Source organism: Lepisosteus platostomus, chromosome 1 (genome assembly GCF_059453375.1).
Source record: "Lepisosteus platostomus isolate fLepPlt1 chromosome 1, fLepPlt1.hap1, whole genome shotgun sequence".
Lineage (NCBI taxonomy): Eukaryota > Metazoa > Chordata > Actinopteri > Semionotiformes > Lepisosteidae > Lepisosteus > Lepisosteus platostomus.
The window spans coordinates 61,829,819-61,852,626 of record NC_142611.1 but is presented as its reverse complement, the minus strand read 5'-3'; the positions used below and the strand labels follow the sequence as shown (position 1 = coordinate 61,852,626).

At 45.9% G+C, this 22,808-nt stretch overlaps 1 protein-coding gene across 3 annotated transcripts; it reads right to left on the bottom strand.

The window, feature by feature from the left end:
* Positions 1-1,321: 1,321 nt before the first annotated feature.
* On the bottom strand, positions 1,322-21,085 carry dcst1 (DC-STAMP domain containing 1). 3 transcript variants are annotated; one of them, XM_088633322.1, is made up of 16 exons: positions 20,929-21,085; positions 19,669-19,794; positions 18,630-18,704; positions 17,854-17,982; positions 17,531-17,694; positions 16,614-16,785; positions 13,955-14,098; positions 13,039-13,160; positions 11,247-11,404; positions 10,695-10,794; positions 9,180-9,275; positions 8,756-8,882; positions 8,311-8,427; positions 7,338-7,480; positions 4,008-4,127; positions 1,322-2,910 (listed from the first exon to the last, which is right to left on the bottom strand). In XM_088633322.1, the coding sequence occupies exons 1-16, from the start codon at positions 20,978-20,980 to the stop codon at positions 2,674-2,676; spliced, it is 2,082 nt and encodes a 693-aa protein (XP_088489448.1). In that variant the 5' UTR covers positions 20,981-21,085; the 3' UTR covers positions 1,322-2,673. The 3 variants fall into 3 exon arrangements, with proteins under 3 accessions (XP_088489448.1, XP_088489449.1, XP_088489450.1); XM_088633323.1 differs by having other exon boundaries at positions 17,531-17,670; XM_088633324.1 differs by lacking the exon at positions 1,322-2,910 and adding an exon at positions 4,832-4,894 and having other exon boundaries at positions 4,013-4,127.
* Positions 21,086-22,808: the final 1,723 nt, after the last annotated feature.

Here is a 22,808-nt window from a genome sequence, read left to right as displayed (position 1 = left end):
GGAAAATATAATCTGATCATGTTTATATATATTATATAGCTAATAGATATAGATATAAATATGGAGATAGATGTACAGTTTATATACAATAGATAATCCTATATCGCTGGCACGCTCAGGCAGTGAGGGGATGTCATAGACCAGAGAGATGCATTGCTCCAGGCTTTTCTGGTTACTACTGCTTGCTGGTCAGATTAACACCGGGGAAGTGGACCATCCTCTGCCTCACTCAGCAGAGCTCACACAGGAAGAAGCCTTCCAGAAAGTTTGGTGCCAGCAGTTGGTGCCATACGTTCCCCACTGGGCGTTTGGCAGGAAGACACCCTGGGGCTGGAGTGCCTAAGCCCTGAGCTGTTAGATCGGTGTGTACAGGAGGAACCGGACGCTTCCCCTGCAGCCCCAGGGCCTCGCCCTCCCTGGGGGGCCTGAAGCAGAGAGTGGAGGAGGGAGTGGCAGGACGTTCTTCAGGATGTGGAGTAGCTCAGGCCTGTAGTCAGGTCCTCCTTTTAACTTAGGCTTAACCCCCGTGGAAATAGTTAAGGCCACTAAAGTTCAGTTCTCCTTATAAAGGTGTCCTGGAGTCTGTTTTGGCAACCTCACGCTATAATATGTTACGTCTGTAATTCCCATGCACAATTGTGACAATTTCAATAAGTAAAGTCAAATTTTCCACTGTGAAATCTGACTTTTAAAAGTCAGATAAGTCTGTGTAATGAACTCTGCCTTTTCCAGACAGACGTTTCATCAGATTTGCATGGAACATGCTTGTACTTAAAGCAACAGTCTGCAGTAAGGAAGCAGCCCTTCTTACTCATTGTTACAAAAAGGACTCAAGGATTCAATACAATTGAAGGGAACTAAAACAAACACCATACAAAACACACTACACAAATACTCGTATCACTTCCATGCACACACACCAGACAAATATTCATACAACTGCACATACCTCTCCTCAATACATACAGTGTGGTGAAAATGTATACACCCCCTTAAGACTTTCTGGTTTAATATATTTATATTTGACCTTCACCTAGTCCTCACTAAGTTGTGATAGTAAATAAAACTTATTTGAAAAATAATACACAAAAAACAAATGTCTTCATCTTCAATCATAAAATCTGGATGTATTTTTGTACTACACCAGTGCCACACAAAACACTACAGAAATACTTACACCACTCTCACAAAACCCTAATTCTACACAAGCATTGCTACCGCACAGGCACATACCACACTAATAACGGTAGTCTCAGACTACAGCCCTGTGGACAACACATTGTACGAGATCCAATCTGTGTTAGAAGACAGGACACAGCAGTGGAGTCCAACATGTCTTTAATATATATAAATCTTTGAAGTCTCAAGGAAATCCTGTCTGTGTTCCTGACTCTCTGCTAGTGCTTGTGTATCACAAATCCTTGTGTTTTCTTTTTGCGTGTTTCTGTCCTTTCTGTTTCTCTGTGTGTGTTCCAGTTCTGAGTGTACTGTACGTTCCTCTGGGTGTGTTTAAAACATCTGTCCCAGTGTGCATTTGTCAGTCAGGGTGCTCGTTTCACGCTGACTCGTGTCGGTGTGTGTGCTAATGCTAGTCGCTGTGTGTGATCACGTTTGGCTCTCTCTGTCATGTGTTACTGCAAGGGTCTGCTACAGTTTGACCTGGAGATCAAATACATCGAATACCGGGGTTGCTGGTATTAGAAATTCCAAATTGTCAAGGATTAAAGAAAAGGAAATTGGGCCAATTGAGTCGCTAATTGATTTAATTAATTACATTGTTCCTGGACAGCCCCAGTCCTTTAAGTAGTATTGCAGTAGTTGCACAAACCTTGATTACGCTAATCATGGATTGCCACGATTGTAACATTGTAATCTAATCTTAATTTAGCTATGCAAATCCAGGATTTGTGTGTGGTATGCAAAACCAGTCCAAACGGTCTGTACTTAAGGGCTAAATCACTGTTTTACTGGGAGCCCCAGGCCTTTTAACTGTAAAGAAATATCATGGTCCTTATCTAGCTGGGGCACTGAACTCTTGAGTACATAGGTCTATTTAAAATGTTGACAGGTGAAAACCTTTGGATGTGACCCCGTTCAGCCTTAATTAGGTCAATTAACTAAAGTTCAGTTCTCCATCACCACCATCACTGGATACTCCCCATGGGTTATTATCTGGTCATTTTAAACAGACCTAGAATATCTGCAGTGCCAATGAGGCCTTTGTTTATTCTGGGTATCTGGTGTCTATCACTGTCACTCTCTCCAGAGGTGCATGTCATTGTGTGTGTGTACAGTATGTCACGTTGTCTATGTGTGTATGAGTATCTGGTGTCTGTGTCATGTGACTCTCTCCAGAGGTGCATGTCATTGTGTGTGTGTAGTGTATGTCACTTTGTCTATGTGTGTATGAGTATCTGGTGTCTGTGTCATGTGACTCTCTCCAGAGGTGCATGTCATTGTGTGTGTGTAGTGTATGTCACGTTGTCTATGTGTGTATGAGTATCTGGTGTCTGTGTCATGTGACTCTCTCCAGAGGTGTGTGCCAGTGGGTGTGTATACAGTTTGTCTACGTGTATATGAGTATGTACTCTGTGTCACTGTTACTGACTCTGAAGGTGTGCTGGGACAGGAGTGTAGGTCAGTGTGTGAGTATGTCACTGTGTTTATGTCTGTCTACTCTGCATATCTGGTCTCTGCATCACTGTTGCTCTCTCCGGACGTGTGCTGGGACAGGGCTGTGCAGGCAAAACAGAACTGCCCCAGGTCCCTCCAGCACTGGAGGCAGTAGACAGCACCGCAGCTCTGGAGAGGACACACCACACCTCCCTCTCTCTGCGGCTCCCCACACACACAGCACCACCTGCGCTGACACCCCAGCCTGCTGCACAGAGAGGACAGCACCGCGCTCACCTGGAGAGAGAGGGGAGATGGAGGAAACAAGGGAAAGAAATGACACAATTGTTACTATTACTGCTCCATACTCGCACACGCTGATACACTGCACCTCTGTCCCAGAACCCCCCACCTCCCTGACATGTTCAATCACTGTCAGTCCAAACTGCTTGCCCAGTTTGCTGAGGGACTGGTCATAGTTCTACAGTGACCCACTTCTGTTCAGTAGAAGTAAAGTAGGGTCCTCATCTCTGGACCTCAGGGACCACAGTCCAGCTGGTAAGACGTTTTAACCAGAGTGGTAGACATTAAGATGAACAGTCCAGCAGATTTCCTAGCTCTCTATGCAGCCTCAGTTGTTAAAGACTTGGGGAATAAAAAGCAGGAAAATAATCCAGAATCTTGAATCCAGAGTTTTGACATCACTGGCCTGACTGATCATCCAGAGAGAAAGAACTGGGAACTGCTTGTGACTCCTTAGAGACAGAATTAGTGGTTCCTAAAATGATCCTTCCAAAAGATAGAGAGAACTGCGAGTTTCCTGACTGGCTGCCCCTCAACAGCCACAGTGGGGTTTTGGGGACTCCTGTACTCATCAGTGCTTTCTAGATGTTAAATAAACTCATTACCCATTCAGACATTTGTGTTTTTCCAGGAGGAATCTGATTGATCTGAGAACCCTGCAGTGCTTAGGATCTCCAGAACAAGACTAGGCACCACTGCTTCAGCACAACACACTGATAATAGGGCTTTCCAAACACTCCCCTTTATCTTCTGTTTTTTGATCAATCAACACTTTGATTTAACTAAGAATTTGCTTTTTTTATCTTCAAGTATGAAACACGTGTTGATTTCAAGTTGCCTATACAATTTTAAAAGTAATCTGACACTTTATAGAGAGCTGTAAACAGTTCAAAACCGGGAAGACTTTTAATCCACATAAGGCTTCACGTACAAGTACACTCAGGTAGACTAGAAACTGGAGCCCCGAGGGACCAGGATTGCCAGGATCTGTTCTGCAGTGAAAATCCAGGGAGAAGGGATTCATGTGTCTAGCTGGAATGAGCGCTGTGGCCCCTGCTCTGGCCTGCACCCAGGAAGGATCGGGCACTCACCCTGCCCGCGGCCTGGCCGGCCCTCGCCTGTCTGATCAGCCTCTGGCGCTGCGTTTGCACGTAGGACATCCGCCTGCGCAGCTGCTCGTTGTACAGGAAGAGCACGCGCTGCTTCTCCCGCTGCAGTCGGAGAGAGACAGACACGAGAGACACTTCCTCACCCTTTCAACCAGATATGCAAAGGCAGACGTTAATAAATAATCCTCACACTTATACAGTATAGCGCCTTTCTGGACACTCCACTCAAAGTGCTTTACAGGTAATGGGGATCCCCTCCATCACCACCAATGATCAGCCCCACCTGGATGCTGATGATATTATTATTATTATTATTATAAATAATAATAATTCCTTACTCTTATATAGCACTTTTCTGGACACTTCACTCCAAGCAATTTACAGGTATTGGGGATTCCCCTCCACCACCACCAACGTGCAGCCCCACCTGGGGGATGTGACAGCAGCCATAACGCGCCAGAATCCTCACCACACATCAGTTCTCAGTAGGGAGGAGAACAGTGATGAAGCCAATTCACAGACGGGGATTATTAGGAGGCCATGGTTGGTAAAGGCCAATGGTAAATTTGGCCAGGACATTGGGGATACACCCCTACTCTTTTCGAGAAACACCCTGGGATTTTTAATGACCACAGAGAGTCAGGACCTCAGTTTAACGTCTCATCTGAAGGACAACACATTTTTTACAGTATAGCGTCCCCATCACTACACTGGGGCATTAGGATCCACACAGATGGCAGGGTGAGCGCCCCCTGCTGTCCCCACTAACACTGCTTCCAGCAGCAACCTTACATCCAGGTACTGACCAGGCTCATACCTGCTGAGCTTCAGTGGGCTGCCAGTTGTCAGTTGCAGGGTGATATAGCTGCCTGCAAGTTTTAAAAATATGCTCAGCAGGTGTCGGAAATAACCCACATTTCAGACAAGACACTGAATCATGACATAAATGAATGCAAGGCATTAATTCTCAGGGACAGCTTTACTTCAATGTTCCTTCAAGCATTCTGCCAACCCCGTGGGCACATGGGGGTTACAAACATTAGCACAATACAACATCTCTAATGTGATTAGAATAATCGGACCTTGCTCAGCTGTGCTGGGTTGGGCAATGTGGGGGGAAAATGTCTTCTTATGGGATTAATAGGTGTAAGATTTGTGCTGCGCAGCGCAGAACTCTTTGGGGCTGGATGAGTGCTGATCCCCAGAAAGCAATCCGAACACTACACTAAAAAAAACCTGGAAGAATTCCAGCTAGTTAGTCTTGCAGATGATGCAACAATAGAGGGAGTGGTAGAAACACAGGCCAGGGAATTGCGGGGGGATTTGGAGAAACTCATGGAGGGGGCCGCTGCTTGGCCAACGAAATCTGACGTTGAGGAGTGTGAGCAGTCCCCACTGGGAGTGGGAACGCACACTCCACACGTTGCAGGGGTAACTGGAAGCTGTAGGAAGTGGGTGTTTGTGTAGCGTCTTCTATATCCTTATCAAGACAATGTGGGGAAGCAATAAAAGTGCAAATGGAATTCTTGGGTACAGAGCAAAAAGCGCTGAGTTCAAAGAAGATCTGAGAGCGGGAATTATTTTTGCCGCTCTTAGGGGATTGTTTTCAGTTTAAAACAATGACTAAGAGGAAAACAGATCAAGCATAAACAAATGTGGGTGTCTGGAATAGGTTTCCCAGCCAAAATGTTGAAGCCTAAACTCTGGGCTCCTTCATGAAGCAGCTAGACAGGCTCAATGGTCTGCTCTTCTTGTCACTTTTCCTATTTTGTTCTAATGCGACCCATAATCCGGGGAGGGTAGGGGGGTGACATCACTTTCTATGAAGGGCTCAATGCCAGATGAGCTCTGCTCTCTTCTCCTACATCAAACTCCTCCTCAGAGTACTCAGGGACTTTTTGGCAGAAGCTTGTAATCTGGGCCACAGCACCTGCGTGATGCAGTTGCTGCATGTCGTTCTGCTTCCACTGGGATTGGGTCCTGGCCATTAATGGGCATCTCTGGTTTAAGGGCCACACACAGTTAATCCTTAAAAACAGGAGGATTATACTCCACAAAAAAGACAGGATCCTGATTGTGGAAGAATTCAACACTAACCAGGTTCCAAGAGGGTGATGTCACCTTTCGTGCCAGGGTTAGTGCCAGATGAGACTCGTTACAGATGCAGTAAACGTGTTAAAGTTGAACTGTGCCTCTGGGGCATTCGGTTCTGTTCCAAACTGGTGGCTGCAGCCAGAACAAAGTGGCTACAGCCATCGTAGACATTGCCACCTGAAATGTCTAACTCCAACCCATGCTTGTTAGACTCGGCCCATCAGCCAACTGTGAAATCAAAACCAAGCACATGGAGACAGACTGCCATGAAGAAAGATGCCAGCAAACACTCAGTGAATGACCTTGTATTTCCAGATTACATACAAAAGCACCTTCTTACTCACAGCTAAATTATTAAAGACAAAATATTTATGAAACCGTCGAGGTTCATCAGCCCATCTACAGTAGATCACTTGGTTTTTAGTAACTAATTGATCATAGAAACTCATCTAGCCATTTCCTAAAAGAACATAAGGTATTAGTTGCAAGGGTAGCTTGTTCTATACCCTTTGCATGAAAATGTCCCTCCTGTTCTGTTTCAGATGTATTTTCCAACACTTTTCAGCTTCCATTGAGTGCACTGAGTTGATATTGTCAATGCATTTAAGGTAACTGAATTACTGGTTCACTAATCCCTTGGAATCTTGCAGCCCTGCAGATGATCCCTGGTTTCAATTCTAATTACTCTTGTTTTGCAGCCTTGCCTGGAAACTCAGTAAGGTTTTCTGATCTATAATTACATGGTTAAAGTCAAACCCTCCCTTGAAAATGTCTTCCTCCTTTATACATACATTTCTCATTTCATTATATTGACCTGCATTTGTAATTCAGTTAAAAAAACATTCTGAAAGAGATCCCTGTAGGTTACATTGCTACAGTATAGCGGAAAGTTTTTTTTAAAGCATAATGCTTCATCTCCATCTCTTCCACGTGTCCTGCACCTTTGGAATGCCCAGCCATCATCACTGTGTGTAATAACACGTACATGTATAGAATTTACACTGAGTAAAAACAACGTCAGGGGTTAATCTAAAAGCTGTAAGATTTTGATAAATAGCAATTGATAGCAATAGAGCTTCTTTTGAGTTTCTGTTTGAGGTCATGGGTCAGTATGTTATGGAGGTTTTTCCTGTCTTATTGTTGCAGTAGGTGGTTTAATGTGACATCACGGTGACCAGCAGCTGGTGTCTGGCACGCTAGGGAGCGCACAACACTGACCTTGGGGAAGAAGAAGGCAGCGATGACTCTCCGCAGCCGGTTACTGTAAATCTGCACCCAGCACAGCAGCACCATCAGCAGGAGGGGCAGGGTACTCCACAAGTACGCTGACTGGCTCAGGGCGCGAGGTTGGGGCAGACAGTCTACAAGCGAAGAGCACAGGTAGAACGAGTCATCTTTATTCCCATGGCTATTAACCTGCTCAGTGTACACAAGTAATTGTTATATATTTATCTTCATAATGTATGTACTTTATTTACAGAATGTGTTTTGTCTATTTCACACACTGACACCTCAATTTTTCATTTTTTTGGATAGTGGGGATAAGATAAAGCTTCCGACTTGTTTTTTATTTGAAGGATTCATAGATTTGTTGGAAAATTGATCCATGTTGTGTCAAATGCGTTATGTATGTCTCTATCTGGCTGCAAAGCGAATTTCCCAACTGGGACAATAAACTACAAATAAAGTACAGATTTACTGCTTTTCCTTCATTTGTAATTGTCAGTTATCAAAAGCAAAGCAGAAAGCCTCTGTATTCTCTCTCATTTAAGACAAATTGCATCATGACTTTAATCACACCCTTGGAATTGTTTGTAGCTCCTACAGTATTTCAGATCTCACGCATAACATCTCACCATCATCTTGATATTCTTAGCTGTGTAAGACCTGAAAGTCTGAAATCAATGGAACAAAAGAACTAGTTAAGTGACCTATTAGAGCAATGAAAAGACTGGGTATTGTGTTGGAATGGCAACAAGCACAGGGGTCTCTGGCACAGCAATGATCAGAGAAGAGAAGACCGTGTGAGTGGGGTTGATTAATCGACCTTTGATTGCAGAACAATGAGATTGTTATCGCCCAAGTCTGAGCTTCAACACAACAACACCATGCTCATGAAACCCAGTGGAACGGAAGGACACTCGCCAACACTGCTGCAATAGCACTCAGTCTAGTGAGTCAGGGCACATACGCGTGTTGCTGGTCCTCATGTCCATGCTGGAGGAGATGTTGAAGGCCCCGATGGTTTTCCGCAGCAGAGTGGCCATCATGGACTGGCCCCCTATGGTGATCTCAATGTGGTGGGAACCTGACGAGACATCACAAGCATGACGTGGAGAAGGGAGAAAGGGAGGCTCATCTTCACACAGGGATCCAAGAGAATGCCCGACACAAACTGCCCAGCCTTGGAACGAGCCACCTTGCATCACTAATTCTGACACTCAGCGTGGAGAGTGACAGTATGGACACACTGGTTAAGGTGTGGTCTGTCCAGTCTAGGTGTGACAGTGATGAAACACTCATGATCTAGAACTAACTGCATGGACTCACTGGTGAAGGCATGCTCAGCGAGAAAGTGACAGAGATGACTCACTGATGAAGGATGGCTCAGTCCAAGAGGGACGGTGTGGACTCACTGGTGAAGGAGTATTCAGTGTAGGAGTGGGAGCGGATGATGGTAAATATCCGGTAGAGGAGCCAGTCGACGGCCAGCAAGATTCCTATGAAGAGGCACAGAGGGATGACCTGCAGCAGGCCCAGCACCTATAGATGAGAACAGCCAAGATAAGCATGCACATAAGCATAGAGGAAAGAGGACGATAAAGGGCAGCAGCCGGACTTAATGACACAAAAAGAAACTTAATATGAACAGTCTGTAATTAAAAGAGAGATCCAGCTAATTTTAAAAATGTGAAGGATGCATGTGGCCAGTGATGCTGCATGTGAGAGGCTCTGGCGCCCTCTGCTGTCCACTAGGAAGAGCTGGGTGATGTGTGACAGAGAGCTGAACCCCTGCAGCAGCCATCTGATCGCAGCAGAAAGGAAAGAGAACGGACGTACGAGAATCCGGAGTTCGCTGGAGTGCGCGCAGGGGCTCCAGGGGAAGATGAAGTCAGGCTTCTCCGCCTTCTTCAGTGGCAGCAGGTGTCGTTTTCCCTGGAGCAACAGAGACTGCTCTTCAGCGCTCAGTGCTGCTTGATACTGAGCACCGAGAGAGCCGCAGCTGCAGCAGACTTTCCTTAGCAAATAAACCAGTACAGTGAAGTAACACACAGTTAAAAAGAGAGAGGTTTCCTAAAGGAAAGTTGAGGGGTGGAAAACCTTCCCTGTATTAATGCACTTGATAAGAGATAAGATCTTTATTAGCCATATACAATTTCTTGGATTAGGAATTTGTCTTTTCACATACCCCAACTTGCTCTCCTTGAGACACACAGACAGAGAGAGAAGCTGGGGGTCAGAGCACAGGGTCAGCCATTTATACAGCGCCCCTGGAGCAGCTGGGGTTAAGGGCCTTGCTTAGGGGCCCAACAGAGTAGGATTTTTCTGCCGGCCACAGGATTCGAACCTGCAACCTTCCAGCTACAGACGCAAATGCTTAGCCACAGAGCCACCGCACCCACCAATTCTGACTGTTTCTTCCAATTCAGGGGTGCAGGGAAGCTGGAGTCCATCCCAGCAAGCGACCCTGGACGGGACGCCAGTCCATCACAGAGCCCACAAAGACACAGATACACACACACTCGTACCAGGGTCAGTTTTCCCAGAAGCCAATTATCCTCCCGGTATGTCTTTGGACTGTGGGAGGCAACTGAAGCACATACTCCACACAGACAGCACCCCAGGTCTGGAATTGAACCCAGGGCCCCAGTACTGTGAGGCAGCAGTGCTAAACGCTGCACTGCTGTGCTGCCCAGATCTACACTTATAAAACTCATAATAACAAAAATAAGTACATTCCAAGAGGTCTTTTTTAATACAGTTTCAGCCATAAAATGGAAAAAGCAGTTTCAGAAGACACCCAACATCAGTAGCATCATGCAGACTCTTTCTGTACCAAACAGACTTAACACCCATGTGAGAATGTGCATATCCAACTCTTAACCATTTAACTAATAATGACCTATTTCTCCTTTCATGTGAATATTTATAAGCAGTTGGGCAGCAATACTAACTACTGCACCATGCTGTTCTGTTAAGATTAACAATCAAATGAAACGAGCAACTAAATAAAACCTGATTAGCACAGCTGTAGAAAATGTAGACTTTGCCTAACTTACAGTTGAGCTAGTAATTAGTGCTGTATATGACATGATATGCAGTATCTTTGGATAAGAAGTTGCCTGCTATGTATTAAATCTTAAAGAGATGCTAATTAAAATGAAAATACCATCTGGCCCTAAAGAACTGGCTTTGCCTTGTTTTGTCACTCTTTGACATACTTCAGATTTATTCCTGATTCGCGTCTGTCTACTAGTCCTCCTCCCGCTACCACCTGACTTATTCGGTGAGGAACAGTTGTGCCCCAGAGCTCCAGTAAATCCTGTGTCATAGCAACTGTAACTCATGTCATACCAGTTGCCTTCTGCGAGCGTCAATCTGCCGGAAGTAGGTGGTGACGTAGACGTTGTCAAAGCGAACGTCTCGGAGGTAGTTCCTGGTGTATCCATACGCCCTTCGCCAAGCCAGGGAGAGACAGAAAGAAGAAGAGAGAGGGTGGACAAGTCATGGCCCTATACATTAGACAATATGAACATAGGAGAACAAGACGTCCTTATTGATCACTTGATTGATAGTAGTTAATTTACCACAGAGTTTCATTGCATTGTTTCAAGAAGGATCACAGAGATTTATCTTCAACAACATAACTGGGAAGCTTGTTCCAGACCCTGACCACACATTGTAATTCCTGTTTTCCATATTTTATTCACCTGCTTGTAATATACGGTTCTCTATTTAGATTAAGTGGAGTATTTCCTCAGTGTTGCAGTGCCTCTCAACTCTGGTCCTCACCGCCCACTTTCTAATCAGAGAAGAGTCTCTCAGGGAGAGACTATTGATCTGCGTAGTCAGGACCATTTGACAGGGCTGCATAACACAACAGGTTTCAGGCAGCATGAGACTTACGAGAGGAGGATGAAGACAAAGGTGCAGGACAGTAGCAGTTGGATGAAGTCCACCAGCTGCTCCATCACAAGCTTCTTCTCCAGGAAGGTCTGTCGGAGCTCCTCTCTGATCTGGGCCTGGGAGAAAGCTGTCCCTAGCAGAGTCTGCTGCTCGGTCTTCTGCAGAGAGAGAAACGGCAAGAGAGAGGGAGACCCATTACAGCAGCCTGTGATCTCATATGGGACATTGTCACTCTTTGTCCAGCCTGTGTGGTCACACCACAGAGTTAAGCAGCTGACTCCAGCCCACCTCTGATCATTCATACACTGGGGGAAAAGATAATGGGGGACTTGAACAGTGTGGAGAGAGCACAGGATAGCAAACATAAGAGCCCGCATATGAGAGGAGACCATTCTGCTCAGCTATCACATTTGGATTTCAGTGATATCTCTCTATCACTATGAAATCCACAGAATTACACTGTAAATCAGTGCCTCTCATCGCTCTGTCCTGCAGAGCCACAGGAACTTATGGTTTTACATATCCTTTATCTGAACTCTCAGTGAATGAATTGACCTTAATTGTTACCATGAGGCATTTAAGGTCTTTATAGAGCCTTAAGTGCTCTCCAGGATGAGGAGTGAGGAACACTATTCTGTTCAGAAAAGTGGAGCTAACCTTAGTCAGAAAGAAGCACATCAACACATTACACTGCTTACGTTCTTTTCTTCAAGTTCATGTTGTAGTTCTCTTGCTTCTAATGCACATTCAATTTATTTGTCCCTCCACAGTGGCAGCGGACCCCCATAGATACACAGTTAGAGACAGAATTCATTGTATCTGCTTCTGAGATTAATTTATCATGTGGAAATCAATTGGTTGGTTGGTCATCCCTCTTCTTAATTTAGTGATCATCTTCACAAGCGGTGGTTACAATGTTCTGCTCACATCCACATCTACATATTACCATGTGCAAGCACTGGACACTGTTCGGTGAGGTGGCAGCCTGGGAGCACACCCTGGATTAGGTGCTTGAGAGTTTCCCCAAGAGGGGATTACACATATTGTAAATATCTGGGTTACAACAGGAGAACACCCGGTGGTGTTTGGTTTCAGACTGATGGGTATACACCTTTGGTCTTGGTTTCATGGTAGGGGCTTAGACCCAGATGGGTATAGAACTGTATGATATGTTATGGGTATAGGTTATGTTTAATGTTTTATGGTGTGGGCATGCTCTCGGGGTTATTGGTTATGTCTTGTAATCATGTAAAGGGTGTGATGAGCGCAACCCCTCCTCTTAAGGGTGCTCCAGCCCTTCTTTGTTAGTTTCATCTCCTGCACCTGTTCCCTGTTCCAGCCCCTTTTCAGTTCCCCCTTTAAAGCCAGACGCTGACGCTAATTGGGGCTCTGCATTGGTTGCTGCATCATGCGGGCCTGGGGCCTGGCTCCGTTATGGTTTTAGATTCCGTTTCTTGTTCCTGTTCCTGTTCCCGTGCCCCCTGCCGGTCCCGACCCGGTTCTGGATCTTAATCGTCTGTCTCGGATGGATCGCCTTGCCTTGGACTTTTGCCTTGTTTTTAGACTGGAAACCAACTAATATAGAAAACAGTTCAATTAAAGAACTGTTGAGTGTCAGATATTAAGGAAATTTGTAGACTGAGAGACCATACATGTATTGGAACAGATTTACTATCACCAGCTGGAATGAGTGAGCATTCAATGAACAATCAAACAGGACAGCCCTCCCACAGGCAGTCCCGAGACAAGCCTTTGACCCCACCTCAGGGCAAGGGAGGACAGACAGGCCTACCCTGAAGACTACAGTGGTGCTGAAGCCGTCTCCCAGGCTCTCGATGGAGGCGTTCAGCTTGTCGTACGTCTGCCCGAAGTTACCCTCCACTGGGATCCTCTCTCTGCACCAGGGGGTCATGACTGTAGACACACCACGATCACAGTAAGTTTCTGTGCAGTGTTTTCACCAAGGTAGCCCACTGGGTCCAGAGCAGTTACACTCATTCAGACAAACCAGGCAGTCTGTTCTACTAGAATTTGTAAGCACAAATGATTTCTTACTTTTGATAGGTCAGCCTGAAAAAAAACATTTTTGACCAACCCAGCCCACTTGTACATCCCACTCTTCAGCCTTATCCAATGCAATGTCAAGCCATGCTTCCTTTCACACTGTGAGCACAGAAATCACAGCATAGTAAAGGCACTGGAGGGAGACCTAACGTTCTCATTGGCAGCACTGCAAGCCAACAGGCATCTGGTCAACCACAGGGGGGTGCTGTTGCTTGGAAAAATTAGATTTTACAAATTATGACGATAAACATCCAACCCTAACCCAACACTCAACTCTGCCAGAGCTCACCCAATGTTGTGTTGCCATATTTAAGAAATGTTGCTCACTGTGAGCTAAGCTTACTGTACCTCAGACTGGAACTGCTGATGGCTGCACTAAGAGGATAAACCTGTGCTTCGAAGGATTGGCTTTGCTGGCTGAGCTACCTATAAATGCTCTTTGGCAGTTGCCTTATAGCTGACACCTTCTAGAGCTATTGAGCAACCCTGTGTGCATTATAACAGGAAAATCCATTCCAGGCCAGCTGAAGATAACACAAAATGTAGGTGTGGGTCAAATGGAGACCATATTAAAGATCACAGGCCACGCAGCAAGGCTGAAGTAAACCGCACCCCAGCGAACAGAGAACCAGCAGCAGGGTTACCTCTCATGATGTCACACAGGAAGCTGAAGGTCATAGGCAGACACAGCAGGTGGTTGAGCAGCGGGACAGCGATGGTGCGCATACACTCCTCCCACTTCCCGTGGAACCAGAGCCAACAGCGAGAGATCCCCTCCTCCACCACAGCTGACAGAGAGAGCAGCTGCTATTTAATTCATAATTAGAGAAATCAATTGCTCTAGTGCTTTTAAACCCAAAGGATCCTAGAGCATTTTATATGCCAGAAATCTATACCTGGCGTCCTGTGCCATCTCCTGGCCTATGGTTGCCCTGGGAAAAAGAAGCATTTTGACGAGGGCTCATGGTTTCCCATGGCTTACCGCTGTAACTCAGTTTTCACCAATTATTCTATTACTCAATTCCCTCAAATTCCAGAAGTGCTTCTACAGCCGTGCTTTGTCATTCATCTTCTCCCTCCAGAAGCACTGCCCTTCCTTCAGTCCACACTCTCTTCTGTCCAGTTTCTGCAGGCTTCTTCATCAGCGCCTTGTATCTTGGCAGTCTGGTTTGCCCTGGAATTCTGGACCTCTCCTCAGCGGCCCTTATTTCAGCTCTCTTCTGGGGGAGCCGCCTTCGTCCAGAGCCACGCTCTTCTCCTAGAGTGGCTCCTTCCTAATACACAGCTGAAGCAGCCTGCTCTATCCACGGCGTCTACACCGCCGATGCAGCCTGTGCTGTTTCTCTAGTCCTTGTCCCGCAGCGCTGCTTGTCTAATCTTTGTCCTGAACTCCAATCTGGTGTCCTGAACTTCAGCTCTGCAGTGCCAGCATTCACCTGACAGGTGCCTAGTCTTACTCTTCATCCTGCACACTGCTCTTGTCCCATTCTTCGCCCTACACTTGTTCCTTCTCTCTTTTCTCTTTCTTCTTTTCTGTGCCAACATCCAGGGTAGAAGCAGAACCTTCCTTGTTTTGGGATTTCATTCCCCATCTGGGAGCTCTGTCTGGAGGCTTCCGGGAGTAGAGAAAGGACCAGGAGACGGGACTAAGTCAAGGATGGATCCTCAGCAGATGTCTCTGTCTGGAAGTCCATCACGCACCAGGGAGTCTGGTTTCATCCTATCCTGCCCAGGCCCCAACAGTACATGCCTGGCCTGGTATCAGGAGGAGACCACCTGGTGCCCTCTGACCAGACCGCCAGACTGGAGTCTCCTGACCATCCTGTTGCAATATGGCCGAACCCTTCTGTGCTGGGCAGCCTACTAGACGTGGCAAAGCTGGGGGAGAGGGTGGCTCATTCGTATCCTGCACTTTTCTTTTCTGTGCTTCAGTCCGCCAGTCCGCCTTCACACCCCGGGTGAGTCTGGCGGGCTGTCCACCAGGTCCGCATGGCCTCTCTCTCTGGGACCACGGTGGGGCCCCAGGAGGGTTTGCTCCTAAGGTGAAGAGATTGAACAGATCCTGGAGACTGTTCTCCCACTCCCCGACCAGCGGACTATGGTGACAGCTCGCTCAGGGCTGGTGCTGTGCTAAGCCAGCCTCGGTTGCCTGAGGTGCAATAGGCTGGTTTACTCCCGGACTGCTGGGCCTGTATTTTCTTATTTTCCCTTGCTATATTTCCTTCAGTTTCCCTCAATTGCTCCAGAGTACTTGATCCCCTTACAGTCGGGTCTTGTCAGGCTGCTCCGGAACCCCCCGTCTCTTGCGCTTGGATTCAGACCAATCTCACCCGTGGCTGTGCCTGGTGTGCAGCCATGGCATAACAAGGAAATGTTCCAATTGATTTACCACTGAACTGCAGCCTCAGCCAGTGGTAAATCAGTTATTTCTTTGCCAACAGTCCCGCTAAACAACTGATCATGGGGAGGAGTGAGAAACTGCTTTACCAGTTGAGTTAAGGGGAAAGCCAGACTGTACAACCTACAGTATAATTTATCCAGGACATCAGGGTGGACACCCTTACTCTTACAAACAGAGCCCTTTAATGACCAACTAGTCAGTGTCTCAGTCATATTATTAATCTAAAGGATGGCACCTCCTGAAGCACAGTGGCCCTGTTCACCATACTGGGCCTGGTTTTTGGAATATTCAGGTCCAGACAGGTCCACCGTCTGGCCCTCTAATACCCCTTACACCCACATCCTGGGGATTCTGGTTTTCCTTGAAGGTCTCTTAGTGCTGCCCCTAGCCCAGCTGTGATGGGCTTCCGACATCTGCTGTGTTCACACTAGAGGATGGTGACACTGCCATATACATTGGAAACACTCGTGAATATTAGAAAGAGAGAGACACCCTTCTCCACCACAATGAAACAGAGAAAGAGAGACAGAGACCATTATTCACTCAGTGGAGCAGGGTGGGAAGAGCTGCAGGCAGGGTCCAGCCCTGTTCACAGTCTATAGTCTTATCAACCCTTTAAGACACAGCAGTAAAACATGCAATTCGTCTCTCCTGCTCGACTGTTAGTAACACATTGATCTCGGGATCCACTCCAGCTGCTTTGTGAATGATGCCATGGTTTGTACTGACCCATCGCCTCCGCTCGCCAGGGGTACAGACACAGCCTTCTCAAGCAGACCAACTAACAGAGGTGTCTACATGCTCACTGGCTTTGTGCACCAGCAATATTTGTTGCTGAACTCTCTCGCACTCTCCCTCTCCTTGTTGTTTCCTCCTACTTTAAGCCTGGGTCCTATACTCACAGTCACAGCGCAGCATGGTCTTGGCAGCAAACATGTCCTGGGTGCTGTGGCCCCTGCGAGTGGGCTCCCGGTGCAGAGCACTGTACCCATACTCCCCCAGCACCTGCTCCCTCACTTCCTGGAACCTCCTTCGCACCGCCTGGGCTTCCTGCTCAAACTTGTCCTTTTGCCCCTGAGGTCAGGAGAGAGAGGACACACCACGATAACACAAGGCACAACAAACACAACAATCGCCAGCTAAACTGAAACAAACCTCTCACTGTCTCTACCTTGTTTTATAGCCAGCAGCTATATCACCCTCACAACTGGCAACCCACAGAAGCTCAGCAGGTGTGAGCCTGGCCAGTAGCTGGATGGGAGACCTCATGGGAAAAAGTAAATTTGCTGCTGGAAGAGGTTTTAGTGAGGACAGTAGGGTGCACTCACTCTGTGGTCAATGTGGGTCCTAATACTACAATATAGTGACGTGGACACTATACTGTATAAAAAGTGCCATCCTTCAGATGAAATGGAAAATCAAGGTCCAGACTCTCTGTGGTCATTAAAAATTCCAGGACACTTCTTGAGTATGGGTGTTTGGCCTGGCCAAATTTCCCCCTGGCCTTTACCAGTCACTGCTTCCTAATAATCCCCATCTATGAGTTGGCTTCATTACTCTATTCTCCTCTCCACTGATAGCTGATGTGTGGTGAGAGGCCTGGCGCATCATCAAGGTGGGGCTGCACACCGGTGGTGGAGGAAGGGAGTTCCCATTACCTGCAAAGAGCTTTGAGTGGAGTGTCCAGAAGAGTACCATCTAAGCATAAGTAATTGTTTTTATTGTATTGCTCTGTCTCTTTCCTTGGTCTTACTGTACCCCTGTCTGCATTCTCACTGTCAGTCCACTCTCAAACACTCAATGGGCTTCTTCCACTCACTGCAATGTCCTGCACCACCTTCTTGAAGGGCTCCATCAGCACCCTCCACATCACCCTGCTGTGGTTCATCTGCAGCTCCATGTTGCATCCCAGAGAGAGGGCGATGTCCTGCACATTGTGATGGATGTTGGAGATGGGTCCTGTCCAACAGCACAAAACAACACCTGCAGTTAAAAGAAAACCTTCACAACATAAGATGATGTATTTAGGTTTACAAAATAAGAGGCACTACTTTAGTTAAAGGGTTAAAGATGTCTGGAAATGAGAAACCAAAATAAAAGCTTATCGTACTGTATATATGTATTATGAAAGTATTTGTTTACCATGGAAGAGACCTGCCAGGAGGAATACCATCAAGTAGGACCGCCCCCGAGACCCAAGTGTGCTGGGAACAATCAGCAGGAAGGAGCAGCGGACATAGGATGACAGCGCACACCCCAGACTACACAGACCTGCAGACAGAGTAGTGATCTCAACCCAAAGCACACGGACCTGAGACAGAACACAGATTACAGCACAGAGCACACAGACCCACCATCGGAATACAGATTACAGCACAGAGCACACAGACCTACAGACAGAATGCAGATTACAGCACAGAACACACAGACCTACAAACAGAACACAGATTACAGCACAGAGCACACAGACCCACCATTGGAATACAGATTACAGCACAGAGCACACAGACCTACAGACAGAATGCAGATTACAGCACAGAGCACACAGACCTACAGACAGAATACAGATTACAGCACAGAACACACAGACCTACAGACAGAACACAGATTACAGCACAGAACACACAGACCCACCATCGGAATACAGATTACAGCACAGAGCACACAGACCTACAGACGGAATACAGATTACAGGGTAGACTGCACACATCTACAGCAGATCATTGATAAAAACACCGCAGACAGCACAGGCATAATTGTAACTCATGGGACACAGATTCAGTGACAGAAGAGCACGATATCTCACAGTAGACAGAGAGGGAAATAGAGCACAGGTGACAGAAAGGAAACAGAAAAAAGGCACAAAACACTGCTCTACATGCATTTTTTCATTTCAATAAAAAAACAGGTCAACTCACCAATCAAAGTGCAGAAAACAGGGATTCTGTGCTCTTCATGTATGGGGATTTTGTGAAGGAGACCAAAGTACAACACTGAAACATGCAGAGACATTAATAAAATCCTAAGAGAGACAGAGAAGCAATAATGCTGTCCTAAGAAGCAGACAGAGTGAATCTCTGCCTGTCACTCTGAGTGATCCCAGTAATGGATGTGGAACAGAAAGGTCTGAGAGAGACAGAGGATGCTGTTTTTCTGTCACAGAAACCATAATCTAAAAAACCTCTTGTTATCTGAGGACTACACAGGAGCAGTGTTTGCGTTTCTAACTATATCTCAAGTCTGGGAAACATAAAGTATTGTAACGCTTACGGCCGACAAGCAGTGTGTGTAAGAGCCGGCGTACCAGAGCGGGTGACGTCACCGCCCTTCCCTGTGATAGCAGGACCACAGCTACTGGGCTGTGGAGAGATCTCTCTTTAGCTCACGGGGCTATGTCGCTGCAGAGAGACGCGGAAGTCCCGGGTTCGAGCCTCCAGTCGGGATGGGGCCGACCAGATGCGGCAAGGGCGCCCGCCTGAGCCCCCTTTGCGTTACAGTATCAAAACAACTCTGTTCCTCATTAAAAGGTATGAATCTTCAGTACTATATTACTCTGCTGTGATTTCCTCATTGTTTTGATTGATTTGACTGACCTGACCTGGCCAACATTGCTGGAAAGGCCTTAACAGTGCAAAACACACAAATGATTAGCTTGAACAAAGAATCAATTAAACAGACTGGTACTGTGCAATCACCATGAAGTCGGGTGAAACTCCTGATCCACCAGCAGCCTGGCACTCTATCGAGTACAGGTGAACTCTAGCTCTTTGATTGGCTGGACTGAGCTACCAGGAGGAGGCGTGTGCCACTGCTTTCTCTCGTTGGCCAGCCAATCAGAGAGCTCCAAGGATAGAGCACTTCCTCTGCTCACCTAGTTCAAGGCGTGGCAGCTGGAGGCGGGTACTGTGTGTATACTTCGGGCATGACAGCATATGACTGTGCCAGGATCTCTCTCACCTGCACCGCAGATGGCGCCGAAGCACGATCCCAGGAAAAGCTTGGCGACGCGAAACTCTTGGGGGCCGCTGAAGAGGACTGGGGTAGCGAAGGCTGGGAGAACTCGCTCACACACTTTCTGCACAGCTGGGGGAGAACAGGGGGCGTGTCAGGCACAGAGGGAATATTACTGCACAGGAGCCCCCAGCAGTGCGGCCGCGGGAAGGGTCAGCCACCACTTTTTAAAAAATATTTTAACCACTGGAGGGAATGTAAACAAACTGAAGTGGATTATCATAAAGCTCCAAAAATCCGACATACTAAATAAGTGCCCAAGTAAATTAAGCTGAATACTCATTGCATTTTCGGTCTGGCAGAGACACAATATGCGATCACGCCTCTTTAAAAGGCCGGTTAAAAACATAGATCAGCCTGCCGTTTAAAGTATGAATTCTGAAGTATCAATGTTCATATATGTCAAGTTTCATATCAGCCAAGGTAACGTAAGCACAGAAATACCACTGGATGTAAGATTTCCAGTCAAATTAAATCTGACTAGAATCATTCTATTGACTTACAGTATACAGTTTAATCAATGACCCGTTTTATTTATAGTCCCCTGACGTTTCAAACACACGTAGTCCTATATTTACGTACGCTTTTAAATTAATTGCACGTACTGTATTTGGGATGTCCTTAATATGTACCGTATGTTGCACTTTTTGAACTTCCTTGTGAGGTTAAACTACCCCGACGGTGGTTGTGTTTGGTTTGTACTGTGTTGGTGATGCGCAAAACGTTCAACCAGCTTATTCATCACCTGCTTTTTCTTCCTCATTGCCACAGTACGTTTCCAAAGCTGCGCCCGGCTGTGCAGATTCCGAACAGATTTCTGCGGGTAGATCGCAGTACTGTCCCTAGAGGAATGGTGTCGGAGCAAGTATGCAGTATGCAAAACTGCGGAAATTGCGGTAATTAAAACATGACCTCTCTCATCCAATGTATCACTGGCTTCGAGGTCAAATTGCAATTGAATGATCTCAGTCACTTGTTTTCAGTGAGAGATTCTCGCCAGAAACTATAACCTGCCTCAGCAGTAGTAGGGGTTACAGTAGTAAATACATCTGTCCTCTGCAGAGTGGAGTCGTGACTAACATTCCATGTATGTGCATTGATAACCGCGAGTCTTACTGCATTTATTTTTAATATGAATATAGAATACAGTTAGCTTGTTCCTCACCGATTAATTTATTATAATTAACCTAATTTTATTTAACTCACTCGTGTGCGGCGTTTTCTTTTTCTTTCTGACCGTCTCTTGTTGAGTGTCCATGTCTGAGGCAGCATGTCGCCTGTACTGTATGTCCAGACGCGAAGCGACCGTCCACTTTCAGTCCTGCTCTGAGCATTCTGTCACCGGACATTCTACCGCCTTGTGACGACACGTGGGCATTGTGACATCACAGCTCAAGAAATGTCATGTTGTCGCGCAATAGCCCAGTGGAACACCCAGCGCAAAGGAAAAAAATACAGTGGCCCCAGCGAGGAACTAAATTTAAGCGTGACCTCCTCAGCTCTGCGCGTACCAAGGACGTACTGTACTTACGCCAATGATAATGCATATTACACTAAGGTAACATGAACAATCCATCAGGAAACAAGAGGGTCTTTACAGTTCTGTAAAAAAACATGCCCAATATATAGTGATCAGAAAAAGTGTCCTGCATTTATATTTACATGTGTTTGTTTAAAGGTAGGTGGCATGGTGGTGCAGTAATTAGCATCATTGCTACACTGCTGGGACCCCAAGTTGAATTCCAGACCAGGTTCTATCTGCTGTCTTTGGTTCTATAGGATCTTCATGTTCTTCACTGGGAACAGTATGCTTTCTGATTCCAGCAAGTGTAGTGGACTACAGTCCCTGCAAATGTGAACTTACTCATGGGTGATGGCCACAGCGCTACCACAATTCACTCATGACCCCCTCTCCTAGCCAGTGCTGGACTCCACTATGAAAACAGACTGGGTCCCCATCATGGCTGGATTCTACACTGTCTAGATTCAAAGGGCTTGTGCATCATTGTGCCCTGTTGTACAGAATACAACCCTAATAATTAGTGCATCACCCATATGTGGATTTTGACACTCCCCAACCATGCAAAGGACTGATGAGACAGTCAAAAATACTAAGTTGAAAACAAGAATGTATATTAAATTATCATTTACATATAATGTCATGTGACGGAACTCTCTCTCAGCAGGTGGTTCCTAAAGCCTAGGCACATGGAAATCACAATGAATAGCCAAGCTACTGTGCAAGAGGCTTCATTCAGCAAAATACTAGGATTATACTGAACAAAAACTAAACTAACCCAACACCAACTACCACTGAGTCCCTTTTTATAGAAACTAAATCTATAATAACCACGTGTAAAAATGTCTCTCAGCCTTTCACCAATTAACTAATTAATCAACTCATTAACTCAACTCAGGGGAACCTATTGACCAACAGGGACCTTAACGATCTCTAGTGTCTGGAACAACGGTCCTCACTGCTGCTGGCTGCCACATCATATACATTCAGTCCTTTGTAAATGGCTGTTCTGTATGTTAATACTGTCTGTAGCAATTAAAAGTGCCTGAATGGATTCAGATGAACAATGAGGTGGGATCTAAATGGAATTTGTGTTTTAATTAGGATGCCCAGTGTTTGTTTACAGCACAGCCTAATAACTATATACAGTAACTATTTCATCCTTACCTCAGTGTGTAGTATTGTATTTATTTACATATGGTTGTGTGCACTCTCTTTCAGTGCGATCACTCTTCATAATCACATTAACCATAAAGGTGCAATAGCTCCTATTAGCAAAGATGGTGTTTTTCTCCAATGAGGATAGATTTATAAACTGAATCGTAAAAGTTAATGTAAATAGAAATCTGACAAAATTATAAGATTTTTTACCAACACCCTTTCTAATTTAACACTTTCTAATAATCCCCAGCTTTGAAAGAAAATAATGAATCATGTCAATTTTCTGTATTTCATAGTCATATTGAATTTCAGTGAAGTCTTTGTTGTTTTTATGGTAAAGTGTAAATTATACTTTGGATATTACAGTGTTAAACAATCTTGTATTTGCTATATAAAGTGTTTTTAT